Source organism: Oreochromis niloticus, linkage group LG14, assembly GCF_001858045.2.
Source record: "Oreochromis niloticus isolate F11D_XX linkage group LG14, O_niloticus_UMD_NMBU, whole genome shotgun sequence".
NCBI lineage: Eukaryota > Metazoa > Chordata > Actinopteri > Cichliformes > Cichlidae > Oreochromis > Oreochromis niloticus.
Window position 1 is genome coordinate 33,285,594 of NC_031979.2, and position 19,509 is coordinate 33,305,102.

Genomic DNA, 19,509 nt, shown 5'->3' on the forward strand with positions numbered 1-19,509 from the left:
GAAAACTGACATTTCTCTGTGAGTTTTGTTACTTCATACTGAAACAATTCCTTAAACCTCTGAAATGTAACTCCTCAATTCACGTTGGATTTTGAATGAATTCAGATCATTAATTAACAGGTAGCATTACATTCAAGTGAACTTATTTTATACAGCCAAAGTAATTTATTTTTAAATAAATAATTAAAAACAACAACAACAAAGTAAACATGTAATTTGCTGCATTCTCACTGGACTATATTAGCTGGCAAGCCGAAACAGGAAATTAATTCTCTCTCTTCTTTTTTCTGGATGTATTTTTACTCAGGTATCTGGGGATCAAACTGACACATACCAAAATTAATCTAAACATATGCAAAGTAGAATTGCTCTGACACGTCTAACAACTGATGTTATAAAAATTAATAACCAATCTGTGCATGCTGCCTGGAGCAAAAATCAAATTTACATGAGGCTTTTTTCAATAAGCCATCAGAGAGAAATAGAACTGACACTCTAGTAAAACAAACTCAAGTCACAAAACACCCAAGCTGCATGTGTGTACGACTGTGTGTTTATAATTACCTTATTTAAACAAAGAAAATCTAATTTTCTTCTGTGATGTTATGTTCAAAACGGAGACATGCTGCTCACATCATTTGCAGTTTTGTAAAATAGTCCAAGTCTATTCACGATGTTTGTATATAAATACTATGAACAAGACAAGTATCGTCTCCATAGACCTGGCATCCAGACCTCCACATGTACAAGACTGTTTATTTGTTTGCCATATGATGATGTACTCCTAGTCATGCACTCTTTCAGCTTCAGTCCTATTCACAACATTACAGCATAACCTTTGTGATTTAAAAACCTAAAAGAGAAAGCTAAACAAACTAAAGTGATGTTCTTAAATTGGAAATCTAACAAGAAAACTGAACCTTTCATGTATTACCACAGTTCAAGGTTCTGAGACTGAGTTAGTATCTCAATACAAGTACTTTGAAATTACAATTGATGACTCACTATTGTTTACATCTCACATTAAGCAGCTGGTCAAGAAATATAAACTGAAACTTGGGTTTTACTTTAGAATAAAGTCCTGTTTCTCATTTGAGGCAAGACAGAGCCTTGTAGTTTCCACTTTGATTATTGTACTTTATTACAGTGATGTTACTTATATGCATGTGTCCAGGGAAGACCTGCATATGCTAGTTTCTGTATCATAGCGCACTGAGATTCATTACAAGTTTTAAAACTCTTATTTACCGCTGAACATTGTATGCATTGATTGGGTGGTCTACCACTGGGATATTCTTATCTATAAGGTTATTGTTGGTTTGCCCCCATCTTATTTATAGACTTATATTCATCAAAAAGTGTGGGAGGTTATTGTCTTAGGTCCTAAGAGTTATTCGTTTGATCTGTTTCAAAGGTTTGCAAATTACATATGCATTACATACACTGTATATATGTGTAGTGTTGTTGTATTGTTTTTCTTTTGGTTAAGTATGTAAAAGCTTATTCCACTATTCTGTTAAAAATATTAAATCATTGGCATCAGTATGTCAGTAAATCTGTGTAAAAGAATGTGTGTAGAGATTATTTCAGATTATTATTATTATTTAAACATTTTTAAAGCCAACTGTACTCCACATTTTTGGTGCAGTAACAGTGATGCAAACATGAAGATCCAGATGGGTTAAAATTATGCTTCGGGATTCTGCTCACGCTTTTAAGATGAATAAAGTACAAGCCACATGGTTGTGACCAGTAATGCTCCTACCTTTCATGTTGTGTTCATAAATTTTTTGTATACCTTTATTATTATAAAAATGCAGCGGTATTGACTTTAAGTGAAAAAAAGAAACTTGCCCATTATCCCTTTTGAAACACTGAGTATCTGTGAATAAACCTGATGATGCTCCCTAGTACGCTTCAGATAACCTGCCGACAAGAATGAGAAATCATCTAAATCAAGGGTGTCAAACATAAGGCCCGGTGGCCAGAACAGAATCCAATCTGGCCCACTAGGTTGGCTTTGGGAAATGTGAAGCAGGGCATAAATGTTTAACTGTTAACTGTATTTTCATAAGTTTTACAGCTTTGGCTTCTGATAAAGACTTCCCTCATTGCCATTCATACTATCCCAAAGTAAATAAGTAATATATAAATAGGGAAATCACAGAAAAGTTCCTGTTTTTTCACTTCTATTATTTTCTGCTGGTCTACTTTTTGTTAAATATAACAAGGGACATTTTCTCTAAATTAAAATATATAATAAAACTTTCTGTTTTATTATTACAGGGCACTCTGGGCTACAAGAACGTTTTCTGCAATTTTATACATTGATTTCTTACAATTTAATCCCAAAGAGTCACACAGAGAGATTTATTTCATTTACTACAGCATGCATTTCTTTGTCATGTAGAAAAACTGATACACACTGTTGAAATAACACTTTAAAATATATATATATGTATCTCAGGGATTAAATGTGTAGTTAAACTTGTGTGCTTTGACGGAAAAGGAATTTTCACTGGTCCAGGCCACTTAAGATCAAAGTGTATGTGACCCACAGTATGAAATGACGTCCATGATCTAAATCTTACTTGTAATGTCGGCCAGGAAGTTATAATGACTGCTAGATTGACTTTACTGTATGATGGGTCTGTTTAAAGTGATGTTCTTACTCTGTTAAAAATATTAAATCATTGGCATCAGTATGTCAGTAAATCTGTGTAAAAGAATGTGTGTAGAGATTATGTCAGATTATTATTATTATTTAAACATTTTTAAAGCCAACTGTACTCCACATTTTTGGTGCAGTAACAGTAATGCAAACATGAAGATCCAGATGGGTTAAAATTATGCTTCGGGATTCTGCTCACGCTTTTAAGATGAATAAAGTACAAGCCACATGGTTTTGACCAGTAATGCTCCTACCTTTCATGTTGTGTTCATAAATTTTTTGTATACATTTATTATTATAAAAATGCAGCGGTATTGACTTTAAGTGACACATAATAAAGAAACTCGCCCATATTCCTCTTGTTTCCGGAAACGTTGGCACAAAAGCTCACTGTCTGAAAATAAGTTCGTTTTTATGTGAAGAAGTCTTAGCCCACAGCTTACTACAGATAAATATATTGAGGTATATTTCATTTAGTAAATGGCATTAATCCTCCAATAAGTGTCCCAATTTTTTGCGTCAGCTAATGTGGTTTATATTTTGGGTGAATGGTTATTGCGCGCTAGCCGCCTGATGGCGCAGTGCGCACTTCTCTAGATCAGAGGAACCAGGGGAGGGAGGAGGCAGCAGAGGCAGAGCTGCCGCGCCACAGACACACAATCCACATTTCTAGAGGAGAGCGACACTCAGCCCCCCCTCCAACGTTTTCTGTCGAGCTCGGGTAACAAAACAAGCGGAGCAGGACTCGTCTCGCTCGTCGGGGTCTGATCATCAGATTGTTCCCTGGACTTGATTTGGTCTTTATTCTCTCGGAGGTCACCTTACAGAAATAGCTCACAGGATAGAAGTTATTTACAGTAGCATTACCCGAGATCCTGGAAGATGGGTTCGGTCCCAGCGATATCTGTCCTTATTTTGGGCATTGTGGTTCCAACGTTGGCCGCCTACATTGAGGTATGTGAGAAGAAATGTTTCCTGATTTACTGTGTAGGCCTACCAGGTTAGTCTAAGATCCAAAGACCAATGTGGTAGCCTCAAGCAAAAGCTGATTATTTTGCCCTGTCCTCACATGAGGTACTTACAGCTAAGCTTTGCCGATCTTCTAATGAATACACTATGTTACCTTGGTTGACGTGAAATATACTGATAAGACTTACTCTCTTCCACACTCGGATTCCGACAGGTAGCGGAATGAATTCAGCAGTGAGGAAAGGGTTTATTAAATTTATGTTACCTGCTTTTTATATAGTTTCAAATGCTTCGTCTTGTGTTCATACATATTCAAACTACTTAAATATTACTCAGATCATCCTTCACTTCATTCTGATGCACTGATTGCAGTTTATTGGCGAGTTGACCAGCGTGGGGCTCAAATGTCCTATAACGAGAACTATAGCAGGATTTGGTGCAGAGATCAAACGATAGACAATTGGTGCTTAGTCAGGCCTTTAGGGACACATAGAACCTCTGCACTGGATCACACACAGTCATGCAGCCTGCTGTACGTCATGAATGTATAGACCATATTACAGAAGAGGGAATCCTTTTGCCTATGCAGTGTATTTTTAATTGTAGCTTTTCCTGTGTCAACAGGATGTCCACCTTTTATAGCAGACTTGAGTTCCTGCTCTATAGAGTTTTAATAGAGTGGATAATATATTTAGAAGCACTGAATTACCTCTCAGTAGTTGATATGTTTGACCCAAATGGTCCAATTGTTGGTCTCCTTGTTCAAGCACTCACGCTCTCACACTTGCACACTTATCTACGTGATGTCCTATTTTCCTGCTGGCTCACCAGGAACTGTGATGCCTGCAGTGTCAGACATGTGTGTGTGTCAGTGGATAACAATGCACCCATTTTCACAGCAAACAGCCCCACCACCCTCCTCCCCCTCAGAGGGTAAACACAAGTATTGCTGCTTACTGTTGAAGCAACCATGACAAAACATTTTAAAGAGATATCCTCTCCTGGCACTTGTGTTTAACAGGGAATGTTTCTCTCTCCTGTATTTGCGACCAAAAAAAAAAAAAAAAACCTCGGCCATTTTGAGGCAGTATTGGCTGGCATTGTGTGTGGGGAAATAATGGTTATTATGTCCCCAACAAAATCTATGCTGCTGCACACTCTACAAAGACCTCTCCCCTCTGCAATGATTGCCTCCTCAGTCAGCCTTACTAACCACACGGACGTGCTGATCGATACAGGACAGACTCTCCTGAGATGATTAATGGATGAAATCAATGAATTTCCTGATCAGTCACCCAGATTAAATTCAGAAATTTATGGAAGCTGCTCTGCATCTTGACTTTAATGCACATGCTGAGGATTCCTGTGGTTTAATTGATGGGTATCCTGGAGGACGGGCCTTTTTTCTTTGTTGGATTATTGCAGTAAAACACTGCATGGACAGAATATGGATATTCATATTTGTTTTTGCACCTGCCTTCTTTGCAAATACACTTTCTTCACAAAGAAAAATATTTAATATTATACCCAAACTATACTGCTGTAAAGTAAAACAGAAATAAAAATGCCTTAGAGCTGAAAAAATAAGATGACAAACCCCAAGGGATAAATATTTTACAATGTATTTATTCAATTTATGATCTGACTGGTCAGGATTAACATCAGCTCACAGCTTAATTTATTCAGGTAAAATACATATTCACAAAGGTCAGCTTTTTTCTAAGAATTGAGTTGAACACTGAGGTGTATCTAAACAGACACAATAATGAAGTCAAGCTGTAGTTTGAACCAAGCAATCATCTTCCTCCTTTTCACTGCTGCTTTTGTTTGCTAGTGGACAGTGTTGGGGAGTAACGGAATACATGTACCGCCGTTACGTATTCAGAATACAAAATATGAGTAACTGTATTCCGTTACAGTTACCGTTTAAAAAGGTGGTATTCAGAATACAGTTACTTTGTTGAAATAAATGGAATACACGGCGGTACTTTCCTGTTTCATATTATCGCGGGTCAGGACTGTTTGGGTTTGTTTGACAGCTACGTTCTGTTGTTCCAGGCGGCAGCGTTACGGTTGCCATGGTTACAGGGTGACGCGCTCTCTCTCTGCGTGTTTCCTGGGTGAGAGAGCGCTTTTTTGTTGTTGTTGTTGTGCTAAGCTAAAAGGCAGAATGCTACAGGCATAGCTCTAAAGCATGTAGCCTCATGGGCAGTGTAGTCCGTGCTGCAGGGAGAATGGACTACCATACCCGTTATGTGTCTGTGAGCGAGGGAGGGAGAGAAAGGAAAAGTCCGAGCTGTCACGGAGCAAAAACGGGAGCTGGAAGCATGTAAATATAATAATAACCACAGCAGCCAAGAAGAGTGCCTGAGGAGCCCATTTGTAAGTAAGCTATTAAGACTCAACTGTACACTGTGTTCGTGTTTTCCTCCGGAAAAAATAAGTTCCGTTGGAGAAGCCTTTCAACGCCTCTCTCTGTCTCCCGCAAGCAAAGTTGACCCAGACAACAAAGTAAAGCTAGTTTTCGGCTACCAGCCCGACACGAACCCGACGTATTAGCCAGAGGTCCCTTTACTACGTTTCGGAGCCGCGGACCTTCAGTAACAGTAATAAATCACAGCAATAGGACATTCATGTAGTTGTAAACAGCATGATAATATATTAAGTATTCCAAAGTATTCAGAATACGTTACTCTCATTGAGTAACGTAACGGAATACGTTACAGAATACATTTTGGGGCATGTATTCAGTATTCTGTAGTGGAATACATTTTAAAAGTAACCTTCCCAACACTGCTAGTGGAGTTGCTGGTGTGTGGAGATTGGGCAATGCTAATGAGGTTGTGGAGGCACAGCTGAAGTAGCTGAAGCCACTGAGAGCTTCTAAGAATCACTCACTGTTGCTCAGACATAGTTGTTGCCCCTCTCATCCAGTAGTCACCTTCCATTGTTCCTCATTTCTTTTCAGTTGTGATTGTCAAGCTTCTAAGAATCACACTCACCATTTGTCAGACATGGTTTTCCCTTCTTATCCAGTATTCGCCTTCCGTTGTTCCTCATTTCGTTTCTGCTGTGATTGCCAAACTGCTCTCTCATTTTGTAATTCCGCCTTTTTCGTGTTTCGGGAGTAGCCTGCTGACTTCAGCTGTGTAAACGGTTTAGTTTTGTCGAATACCTGTGAGAGTGGCAGATTGTGAGCTTTTGTTTCTTCAGCTGTAGGTTAGCTTTCTCATCTGGCCATCTCTGTACTGCAGGGTTTACTGCAGTGAGTTTTGTTTTGTTTTGTTTTTTTGTTTGTTTTTTTACCGTTTCATTTCAGATCCAAAAAACAAGAATCAGGGTTTTTATTTTAATTTCACCCACTTGTGGAGAATCATGAGTGAGCAGCTGCATCTTTTCTGGAGATATTTGGAAATGAGAAGCAGGTTTACCCAGAGAATTGCATCACGCACAGGCATTTGCCAATATGGCTCCCACTGGATTAATAGAATACAGAATATCAGGAACAGCTATTACATTCAGTACATTTTATTCTCTACTTACTTAAGCAAACAGTGATTATCACAACGCACACAGTGTAAAATGTAGTGTTATGCAACACCACATCACATTTTTGTGCCTGTCATTAAAAAAATGTTAGTGTTTTCCTTCCAGCTGGCCTGTAGCATCAGATGTATCATCATGTTTCTAAACTCAAGGCAAGACAGAACTTGTATGGAAGAGACAGCAGTGCTAACTCATGCTAGTAGAGTGACTTTGGCAAAACTCTGTTTACAAACATGCATTAGTCAGAATAGCCTTAGAGAAATGGACAAGCAGAGGTAATCGAGAGAAGATTTTTTTTCCAATATACCCCCTCTGCAAAAAAAAAAAAAAATGTCTGGGTTGCTGAGGTTATTACACTTTGGTTGCATTCCTCTTTCAGCAATGTTTTCTCATCGGTCAAAGCCTGTGTGCGTGCTTATAGGCAAGCTGATATTAAAGTGTGCTTTCAAGTGTATTTGCTCTGGATATGGGCTGATAGTGAACAATTGCATGTGAATGACTGCCCCCACTTGGTTGTGATTGTTGGGGCGGGAGCTATGGAGCTCTCGGTTAGCAGGCTTGAATGATTTCCTATGAAGGCCTTTTGTGTGTCCTTGAATAGCCTGAGACAACCCAGGGTGTCCTTACCATACAGAGGGGATCTCGATGCCCAGCAGAAATAAGGACAAAGACTGCTGGCAATGTTTTATCCGGGAGCATTTGCATTTGATAATGATCTGTCAATATAACATAGTGGGTGGTGGAGCACAGTTAAAGCCTTCCATAGGCTGTTGCTTTTCTTTGCTCTGTAAGCTGTAAAGATTGCCTTTTTGACCTCCACGTTCAGCCATGTCAGTCAAGGTGAAGGCGGTGACATGTGCTCCATCAGCAGAGCATCAGCCTCACCCGCCCTTGAATTTGTAGATTAGCACCTAAAACCTTGCTTTCAATTGTTGGGACAGCCCCGTATCCCAAGAATCCTCTTAGTGACAAGAAACACTGGGTGCTTATAGATCTGCAAAGGGAACGGTACTAATCCCAGAAACCCTGCCCCAACACACACGCATACGCTCACTGATTTCACTCGCCCACTCAGTGAGACCTTCATTTCCACACCCTGCAGAGGCAAACTGACTTCAAAGTGGCACAGAAAACAGTGAGTCACCTGTGTGTAATATCAGTGGTGTTCGCTCAACACTGAAGTCTGATCTGTGCTCTATGACTAACTGTAGGAAGGTATGTCTGATTGAATCTAAGCCCTTAATCTCTGTCCTTTCATTTCCTCAAAGATACCTTCCTGCCACTCGGCTCATCTAGACTTTTCTGTCTCCGTCTGCCTCTCCGTCTTCCCTTTCACTGCCTGATTCTTGGCTGATTCTTCCTCCAAGCTTGTGCATGTCTCCTGGAGCGATTCCATCGACAGACACACTCGCGGCTCATCCCGAGGATTTAAATAGAGAGGCCTCATCAGGCGAGCCTTGTTCTCACGATGCCAGGCTTTGTCTCCGAGGCTCTGCGTGCGCCCTAATTATCCAAAGTGAGCAGAGTTGTCTTTTTTTTTTTCTTTCTTGCAACTGGAAATGTGTCTGCGTGTGGGTGTGTGTTTGTGCGCCCGAGTCCTCTTGCAGCTCTGCTCATCACATATTTAGTCAGTTTTTCTCGGTGAGAGATCCTGGGCGATGGGGACTTGGCTCGGAGTCAGTGGGTTCAAATCAAGACACCCATGGCTGCACATCACTTAAGTTGCATCAGGCCCTCTGCCATATGTAGGACAATCTGCACAGCCATAACGATCTACCCCATGTATATGCAGCCAAGGTGAACGGCACTACACTTGTGTCTGTGTATTCTCAACAATAGCCTGGCTCAGCACAGATGCCAAGATGTCAGTTTGTATGCCACAGTGCTCAGGAATGCATAGCCTGAAGTCCAAAGGCCTCACTTTATTGTGCTGTGAGCAGCTCTGTTCCTGTGATAGCACTGAAAGTAACTATACACTGTGGCGAGTTCAGCAGACAAACACATCCCTTTTAATCCGTTTTAAAGAAGCCCTGCCATTTCGGACTTTATTTTTTAATGTAGTTTCTGTTTGACAAAGAGAAATCAGTCGGTGTAGGCTGGATAAACCCTGTCAACCCCCTACTCGGTTTGAACGTGGGTTTGTGTGTGTTTGTGTGTCCCCACAGCTCAGTGAGTCACTCTTGCTGCTTGAAATTTTCTTCCCATGAATAAAATATCTGGTGTGCTATCTATGAGTTACAGTGCACTCGTGTCTGTGCTTATGGCCCCACCTGTCTCACCCTTAGTCCCTGCTTGTCCATATGAGAGGAGGACTTTGTCTACTGTCCCCTCCCCTCGCTCCTGGTCTTATTCAGGTGTGCAGATCAGTGAGTCATGTGCAGGCGCGGGCGAGGCCTCTGCACTGATTTGTCTGGGTTTTTTTCTTTTCTCTTTTCTTTTTCTTTTACTTGCACACAGTGGGATAAAATGGAGGCAGGCAGCAAAGAATCAAAGAGCCAGTTTAACTGTGTGCCAGGCATTGTTTCCTGCTGTTTGCATGTTCATTTGCATCACAACATGTAAAAGGAAAAATTACTCAAGGGGTGTTTCTTTTCCCCTCAATCTGTTTGAACCCATCTTCAACTGAATTTTGTCTCTCTTGACAAACAAGAGGAGTGAAATCAGACCTAGTTTTCCAAACTTCAATCATAATTGATGTCTTTTCTTGGATGTCGTTTTTTGTTTCTTTTTTTGTGTGTGGCTATATTTGTGTCTCTGTCATTATTTTCCACTGTGTGTGCTTGCAGCATGCTGGGAGGTCATATCTTTTGATGTGTTGTGTCTTGGTGTCACATTGAACGTGCTTTGGGGCGTGATGGGGATGATCACAGACACAGTGACTGCTCTGTTGTTGTTTTGGGATGGCTTGCGTCCCATTTGATTAGGTTTTTCTCTTAACTTAAACTGCATGCACAGGTATAAGCACAGAGTGCCTTGTTTTGATTGGTTAATGGGGGAAAGGTGGTACTCTTGTCTGGATAAGCAGGATGAATGACTGGCAAGCTATTTTGCTGCCATAGTGCTCTGTTTTGCTGAGAGCACTGCACAAATGCTCCACCCGCTGCCAGGGAAAACAGAGCATGCTAGTTCCAGCTCCCTCCCTGTCCGTCTTCCTGCTTACTGAGCTTCCTACATATCTCTTCCCACTTTGCTTCTGTGCCTGTAGTAGAAATGCTATCATCCAAATTGAAACCAAGGACAGCACAGACTTTATCCTTTTCTTTTATCCTCTTTTTGTCCCCTCCTCCTCCTCCTGTGTGTGTGTGTCTCTGTGTGTGTAAAGAGATGAAAATGTCAGAACTGTAAGAGATAGAAGCATTGCAGTGTAACTATATACCCCCAGAGAGAGGCCTGCTCCTGGTGCTTCTGCTTCTGCTGCGGCCGTCGCCATCACTGGTACTCGAGCTTTGTGACGGCCCTGTTAGCAACCAGTCTGATACAGCACTTTCTCAAGGAGAACGTGGCCAAGGACAAATAGCAGCCCTGTAGGATGCTCCCCTGGGAACTAAGACATAACAAGGGAAGATTGTACCAATAAAAGAGAGAAGGTGAAAAGGGAAAACCTGGTGTTGAAGCATGAGATGTATTTTTTTCCTTTGATCGAATACAGAAAAACATTTTTCCTTTGAGTTTTGCACCCCCATAATTATCTGTTCTGCTCCTATATTCATGCACTGCAATTAATTCAGTAATAGTTCTTCATGCATGGTGGAGAGCTACAGGCTGCCGATCCCCTCCCTGCCCTCACAGTGGGAATAAATGATAGATTTTTGTGTGTTGTATAGATTAAGGAGGGGCTAAAACATGGGAATGTAGTGTAGTTTGGAAATAAGGGGTATTTCAGGATATTTACATTTAAATATTTTTAGGAATATATGTTTATTTTACAGGGTCAGGTAGGCAAAAGGACAGGCTTGTGAATGTTGATTATTTTTCAGTGTTTTTCAATTTTCTTTTTGAAGGAATTGAAAACTTGTCTTTACAAATCATATTTCTTTCACAACGCCCTAATAAGATGCCTGTTCTGTCAAGCAGTATTCTAGTTTATTTATAATTAGACACAGAAAAGCAGCAGATCCTCATATTGGTGAAGCTGGCCTTTTTAAGCTAAAATTTGCTGTTAATATTCTGTTGGTAAGCTACTCAATTAATCAGCAAATTGTTCCTGCACTGAAAAGTCCCCTGAGCCTATTCATTGCTGCTCACAGTGTGTGTTACTGGGTATTGCTGCATGCTCTGGGCCTGATTTTTAGGAAGTATACTTAGCATTCGGTACCCGACTTTCATCCAGCCCTGATATTAGCCAAGCTTTGACCCTCTTATTATCCTGGTAGTATTTGTCTTTTTAATTCTCCAACCAATGACCAGTATAGGTTTCCATTATCTGTTACAAGAGTTACTATCAGCCCACTGCGAAATGACTCTTGAAGCAACGACTGTGCATCAAGCCGTGAATTTAGAAGTGCTGTCAGATCACAAGTTGGAGGACTTTTGTTTGACATTATGTGTAAATTAAATTTTTTGTTAGAGCCATTTCAATTTTATGCATTTCTGGCCTGAAATGGGCCTTTTTTCTCTTTTTCATTATAAAACTGCAGTTAATGAATGTTTCTGCTGCACACCTCTATCAGCCATTTTGATCTGAGATAAATCCCAATCAAGCACTCTAGAGAATTCCATTAGTTTGATGAGATATGAATATGGCTCCGAGCAGAAATCTGAAATAGTCTGCTGTTTTCAGACAAACCCATTAAAAGTCATTTGATCTTCTGCAGCTAATTATAGAGCCTTGTGAGCTGCTAGCTGCCTTCAGCAAACTCCACCTCCTCCATTCCCCACCTTCCCTCCAACCACTCCCTTCAGTGTTCATCACATCCCATCCTTATGTTTCATATTTAGCATCAGTGCGCTATTATTGAGGTGCTTGGAGCTGACAGGCAGGCTCTGCGGCCCAGTCATGTGAGGGCAAAGGGATTTGTCAGCTTCATACTCGCTGTCATTGTGCTGATTTAGATTTGGGATCTCACCCAGACAAGTAGCAGGATACCGCAGCAGGGTTTGACGGGCCGTACACTGCAGGGAAAGGAACAGGAGGTGGCAAAGCAAGGTCAGACAATTGACAAAAAGCAAGTAGTAGACAGGCTTAGAGATGGATGCTCCTGCTGTGAAGTATGTGCCTTCTCTATAGGGACATGACTGATTAGCTTTCGGCCTCAGCACGTCTCACTAGAGTTATAATCTTCACTAGTCTGATTGAAATCCCTTTGCCCTCCCCCTGCTGATAGGCCGAGGGAGGGCAGAGCAGAGCTTAATGACAGATAAGCATATCTATATTACATCCATCATGTTCCCCTGGTAAAGATGGCCTCCCTTGCATTGCCTGGAGCTGCGCAGGCTAATACAGACGTGTGGGCTGTGTCTCTGCTCCACTGCTCAGGATCTGCAGGGGAGTAGGAGAGGCAGGGAGCTCTGCAATCAGAGCACAGATTCATTTAAAGTCAGCTTGGGTGGTCATGGGAGAGCGACACTGCATGCCGCGGCCAAAGTCAAACTCAGTCGCCATCCATAGCATGCCTCCAAGTAGCAATCAGAGTTAGAGAGAAAAAGAATACAACTTCAGTAAGTGATGAAAAATGAATTTAATATCAAATGTAGGACTTTTAATATTTTCTTTCTCTTGAAAATCCATTTTAACATGAAATCCTCAGGGCTTATGGTACATGTAAATTTGTAATATGAGAATGATGAAGGCTGTCTCGCAGTTCATTGATGATAATGTTCCTGTGAGTAAGATTCAGACTGCTGGTCTGTCAGTGCTCCACATTTGGGAAAATGAACATTTGATATTTTGTATGATAAAATGACTTCATTTGAAAAGTTGTATTTTGTTCTCTAACTTTGGTGACAAAGTGATAGAGAGGAGTCCAATTAACTCAGATCTGAGATTTGCATTTCAACAGCAGTGCTAAAAGTCACAAACATTAAGATCAGTCTTCAAATACCTTCTGGATGTCTTCAGGGAAAGTGCTGGAATTTTGTTGTTTGTCACTTGGTTGTAAAACCTCTTGGGCTGTTTCCTTGTTGTTGACCAGCAACACAACCGGCTTTCAGCACCACTGCGCTTGACTAATCAGTGACATTTAGCATAGCCGACCTCTCCCTGAACTTTTCTGATCCTTTAGAAAGCATGGATGTTTTGGGGTGGTTAATCATTTAGACTTTATTTATAACCAGGTTTGTCAGCTGGAAAGGTCTCTTCTCCTGTGAGAGAGCTCCTGTAGTCAAAATGCTACCATTTGCTATTTACTGGATGTCTGAATAAAATGGGGCAGGCTACTTGACGTTTGCATTTTTCATTTGCTTTCTTAATATGTTAAAACTGGCTGTGGCATCAGAGTCAAATCCCTGGTATCACTGGACAGGTCAACAACTTTCTCCTCCCACATCATGAATCTGTAAGCTGCTATCATTTCCTGTTGTCACACATTTTGGAAACATTGCTACATGTCCTTGATCTCCTCCTTTCTCCAGCAGTTTTCTGGCTGCACTCCTGCCCCAGGATGGCCTCACCGCAACTCATGGCTGCCTTATAGTGACCGAATGTGATATTTCCATGTTGCCCTTGAAGCTGCTTGCTGTCAAGGTCGGCTCATGCTGAGCACCATTCCCCCCGCCAGCCCTCTGATTTAGACACTACACTATGTTCTTCCTCTCCTCTCTTCTTGCTGCTGACTCTACTGCAACGCACATTTTGGACAAATTGGCTATTTTATGTCTTACTTTGTTCACTAGAACAGTCTGTCCTTGTGCTTCCTTCACCTGGCTCTCCTCTCAATATACTACTCGTCAATTGCACCTCTCACCTCATAGCTGCTTTTTCCTCCTCGCTTCCCCAGTTTCTCTTCTGCTTGCTCAACAATTACATGCTCATTAATTGAGGGAGTTCAGGCAGCTGAGAGAGACATCAGTGACAGGGCTGGAGGCCTTGCTGAGGTACCCTGTTACTGGTTCCTTTATTGACAAGTCTGCCTGCCTGTCTGCCAGCCTGCCTGGTTCTGAGGAGCAGCGGTGTGGTGCTGCATGCTGATGAGCATGGACTCATCCAGCAGAAAAATGAAAAGGCAAGAGTGGGAGTGACGAAAGGAAGGAAGGATGCAAGGAAAGAAGGAAAGATGCAGTTGTGTTTGCACTCAACTTAGAGGAAAAGAAGAGAAGCTAAAGAAAGTGAAGGAGCACAGGTCATTTTTCCAAAATCCCCTCTCCTCAGCATGAGAGATTAGGTGACTGTGCTCTGGCAGACGAGAAAGAGGCACACTCCTGTGTCTAATCCTCCCCTTTTAAACTGCTGAGAGTGCAGTACAAAGTAGGGGAAGAGTCTGCATCCACATAAAGTGGCCTGTGGAAAACACAGGCACATAGTTCAAAACAAGCTGAGCCACGTCTAACAGTTGCCTAAGCTCCAAATCTCCCGTGAAGCCACTTCTGGAGTCCTCCCACCACCTACTTTTCCATGCCTGGTTATCACTTTTAACTGAGCTATCGCTTCATAACATGACTTCAAATCCCCCACAAAAAGCCTGCATTAACTCATTAACTTGGTGCCACTAGGCCGACCACACACATGACACTCGCAAACATACAGCCCATCCATGTTTACTCAACTCACTGGCTAAAAAGAACTTCCCACCCACCCAACACACAGGGCTTTTAATAAATGGGCAGCCGATGGCCAGTTTAATCATGCTAATGTGTATGTTACACCGGACAGCGTGTCGGCTATTTGATCTCCACTGGTTCGCTAGAAAGAGCTGGGAGAGGGATATACAAGAGGGAGGAAAATTCTGAAGGGACGGGAAAACATGAGAAAATAGTAAATTTAGCAGTAAGTAACAAGAAGGAAGCGGTTGTGAGGAAAGAGTAGGGCAACATTTTTTTTTTTTTGTATAAATCGTATTATTAATGTTGTTATTATTACAACAGAGGAGCCTCCTGTGAAACCAAGTATAAATGCATTCTTTTGACTTAGTGGTGAGGTTAGATGTTATGTCTATTTTAGTCATAAACATCTGGCGTAGTGATGTCAAGAATGTAATCCGCTCCAGGACACGTGGATTGTAAGCTGGGATAGAGAGGGCTGAGAGGGTCGCCAGCTCACATGGCTCAAAGAGGGAGTGAGACATACGGAGAGAGCGGGAGAAACAGGCCGAGAGGTAAATGTATAGAGATGGCTGAGGGAAGAGGAGATGAGCTAGCAGAGAGTTGTCCAGAGCGCTCAAAGTGAATAGAGATGAAAGGAGGGAGATGAAGGACTGAAGGGATTGCTCATGCTGAGAGCTTTTAGTGGGCAGAAGAGAAGAATGGGTGATTGTGGTGACAGGATCTCTGCAGAAGAGACACGCATGCTCAGCATACCGCGCAGCTGTGAAGATGCTGCAATAAATTCACCTGAAAATGGACCTCAGTCATCACAGTCCTTGAGTCATTAGCGCAAAAATGAAAAGCAATTATCTTCTTCCTGGAAGAAATGGTTTAAACTCCAGTACATTACTTATGCAATCATGCACCTGTTTAGCTTGCAGCTAAGCAACAAGCTGTGGGTAAAGCCCTCGGTGTAATTATCACTTGATCGTTGCAGCACCAGATTTATTTCCAGTAATTTCTCTAACTTATTTTAATCCATATGCCAACCTTCTGTGCGCAGAACATCAAGGATCTTAGACTCTGAATTTTCAGCATGTTTTGTTGTTTTTCACAAAATGATAAATTCTTATATTCAGTTACCCATTAAAAAACCTCTAAGTAAGAATTGTGGCTCTTAAGTAGCAATCACCAATTTATAGAGTCTTGCGCTCTTTTTATTTCCCATTTTAAAGCTATAGTGACAGCTCATTGCTGTGCTTTACGAGCCAGCCCAGGAGAGACACAGATCAATTTTTCATGATGGATAATTATTGAGATGGTTTTGCGATAGATGGCAGACTCTATGTTTTATTCTCTAATAGTAGCATTCTTCAGCCCTGCCTCTGGCCTTCAGCACCTCTTTGTTGCTGTATTCTTTCCCCGACTTCTCTTGACAGTGATTGGACTAACAAGGAAGCTGTAGTCAGCCTCTTGCAATCACTTGACGTGTTTCTTCCCAAATTTGGCAGCATGCACTGCAAATTCTACTCCCCAAGCAGAATCAAAAGAAATTTGCTTCCTTCCTCCCTCTACTGCTCCATTCACTGTGCTCTCTGCCTCCCGCTCATCAACCAGAGAAAAACCAATCTGCTCTGTATGTAGCTAATCTAACCAGGTAGGAGGGAAGACCAAATGCAATATTATGATGGCTGTGGATGGTCCTCAGGCAATGTTTGATAGGGCTGGAGAGGTGAACGGGTTGGAGAAATATTCCAGGGAGATGAATGCCGTCTGAAATCTATGTCAAGAGGGGCTGTGGTGGAAATGGCTCTTCATTTCCCTCCTGCTCTGCTCGCCTCGCTTCAGCAGCAGCTCCTGCCCTCAGAATGAAAGAATAATAAAACACAGGATGCAGCAGGCATCCTCATGTCAGCCATCAGTAACTGAACAAACGGGCATCTGAACAGCAGCTCAGTGTGTCTGACATGCCACAGATAACAGCTGAGAGAAAGATGGTGTGACCACACAGCACTGACAGCACTCATGTGAGAAAATGTATTACAGGGGAAGCCTGCGTGAAGATTTAAATGGAGAGGAGTGAAAACCTTTTTCCTGTGATGTCAGAGAGTGGACACGTTAATTGTATCCATGGACTGTTTTTTGGGTTTTTTTTCTTGTGTCACACAGTTTCCTGTTGGACTCACGCTTATGGATATATGATGCACACTTTGCATGGACTCATGGGTTTGTCTCTGATATACTTGGACCATCTAACCATCTAACCATACTGTCTAAAGGCAAAATCTACCTTTGTATTAGTTATTAGATTTCTTGACCACCAAGGTCAAGAAATCTCAACTCGTGTATGGTGTAGAGAGTCAGACTCAGCATTTCCATGAATGTATTGATCATGTTCATGTGTACAGTAAAGAAGCAGGTTGATTTGCAGCAATGCACAATGCAGCCCTGTTATCGATTTCAGTTTGCCAGCACAGCGGGGGGTACTAACACTGTGGGCGTTGGCAATAAAAATTAAAAAACCCGCAAAAACTCATTCTGCATTCAGAATGCCTTCCACCACGGATTCCCAAATGAATGCAGTGATAGGATAAAATAATCACAGCTGTGAGAACTTCTAAAAACCCTGGGCAGTATTTTCTAATCTCAGAGGCACTCAAAGTCTTAGATCTGTTTCTTTAGCCATTTTGCCACATGAACACAGACAATATCGGGGGAATGAAGTCAGCACTTTGTCTGAAGTTGTCCTTTCTCACCTGTAGTACAGAGCAGAAGATAGATCGCTTCAAATAGATTTTCACTACTGGAATTACTTTGATTTAGTTGAGAGGGCTCCCTGGATAGAGCGTGCAGGAGGCAACACACATCATGTCTTCTTGAACCACATGATTAGCTTTAGATAGCTGGTAGGATAACACCACAGAGTTTGACACTGCTTATATTTCCATCCATCCACTTCCCCTTATCCAGTTAAGGGCTACAGGAGGGTGGAGCTTACCCCAGCTGCCATAACCTGAGGAAAATGGACAGACATGGGGAAATCCCAGACTGTTTTGCAACCTTATTTCCCATAATCCTTCACCCAACCAGTTGGTGCATTCAAACCCAGGACCTTCTTGCTGTGAGGCTAACCACTATGCCACCATGCTGCCTACTCCCTATATTTATTGGTGAAATGATGATGTAAATATCACACAGCTCTTACACTACCTACAATAAAATCAGGTTACTCACTATATAAACCCACGTTACCTGCTTCTCCTGTAAACATGCCATTGCAGACTGGAATCACTTTGAATACCTTATTTGCAATGTAAATGTCACAGAAGCATGCTTTTACCTGTTTTAATCAGCTTTCTGGTAGAATTCTTTATCAAGCGAATGAAGCACACTACCTTTAAATCTATTTCACCGTTGTAATCCCACTCGAGCTCACAGTTTTAACACTTCTTCGAATGAAATGCAGTTCTAATGAGGATAGTTTCTCTTGACAAAACAACAGACCCTCATCAAGTTTTTGAGTGTTTATTTTTTTTCTCTGAATGAGCTCCATTGGTCAGGGTGAGCCTGCAAGACAAGACCCCACTGGCCCACCAACTGGAGCTGCATATAAATAGCCCAGACACACCTTCTCCCCAGTGAAAAGACTGGAAGGAAAAAAGTACTTTGCTCTAATTAACAGTGTTTTTTTTTTTCTTTCCTCTTGGCCTAGTATCTCTCCACTTCCCTACATTTACATTTACATGGCAGGCTTTTAGTCGGCTCTTGTGTCCACAACCTCTTAAAATAAGACGTAGCATAATTACAAGGTAATGATAACAAGGAGCATACAGTTAGGAGTGCAGAGATGAGAGTGACAGCACGCAGGCAATATTCTTGTGATAATATGGTGATCCTTTAAGAGAGCAGAGGAGAGGAAAACAAACATGAGTGAAGTAGATGTCAGTCTTCTTTTTTTTGTTAGAGCAGTTTATAGCAAGCAAAGGAGGGAAAAAAGAGAGATGGCATTTGTATGACTGAGCAGTGAGAGGCTGCCATGAAGTTCATCTTGAAGAGATGCATTTTCAGGCTTTGACTGAAAATGTGAAGTGACTATGAAGGCCCCCTAACAGGGTCTCAACTGCTTGACAGTGCTACATTTGGAAATGATATTGAGTGACTGTATATATTAGGAAGCTCCAAAAATGGTCAGAGTACCAGCTAAATCTTAAAATTGGCTGCTAAGCATACAGAGTGTGGGTGAAGCAATGTGGTGATGCTTTTCTGAAAGTCGGCCCGCCTGGGATCTTTTTAACTCTGTGAAAAGTTTAAAGCAGACTGCATTCAGACACAATGTGAATTTGAATTTGCTCTCACTTTGATGGCTGGAGCGATTTTGCAGTCATCGGCTTTTCAACACAAAAAGCCAACAGACAAATACTCTGACTTGCAGGTCCTCCGTTTTCACACATTTTCATCCAGACTAATTTAGTTTAATTCCTGTCAGGGAATCGTACATCAGCATGGAAAGATTTAAAAACATTCTCAACTGGAATGAACATCTGGTAAAAGTCAGATCTTTATTTGCATCCAAATATGTTTTTCCAGTTAAATCAACACATCTGAGGGCAGCTTGGAGGTTTGACAGGTGGTGGTAATGATGTTTT

General features: G+C 41.6%; 1 protein-coding gene across 9 annotated transcripts in view; it reads left to right on the forward strand.

Annotated features, from left to right (window-relative positions):
- The first annotated feature begins 3,305 nt into the window (after positions 1–3,305).
- The window catches only part of aplp2 (amyloid beta (A4) precursor-like protein 2), a 52,077-nt gene continuing 35,873 nt past the window's right edge, over positions 3,306–19,509 (forward strand). For 5 of the 9 annotated variants that reach the window (XM_005474799.4, XM_003459117.5, XM_019367702.2 and 2 more), the window contains exon 1: positions 3,309–3,625. In XM_005474799.4, coding sequence (XP_005474856.1) covers positions 3,554–3,625 — 72 coding nt within the window. In that variant the 5' untranslated portion in view covers positions 3,309–3,553. Of the gene's footprint in view, positions 3,626–19,509 lie in introns of all 9 variants that reach the window. The other 4 variants (XM_013266771.3, XM_013266769.3, XM_025898044.1 and 1 more) reach the window with 2 other exon arrangements.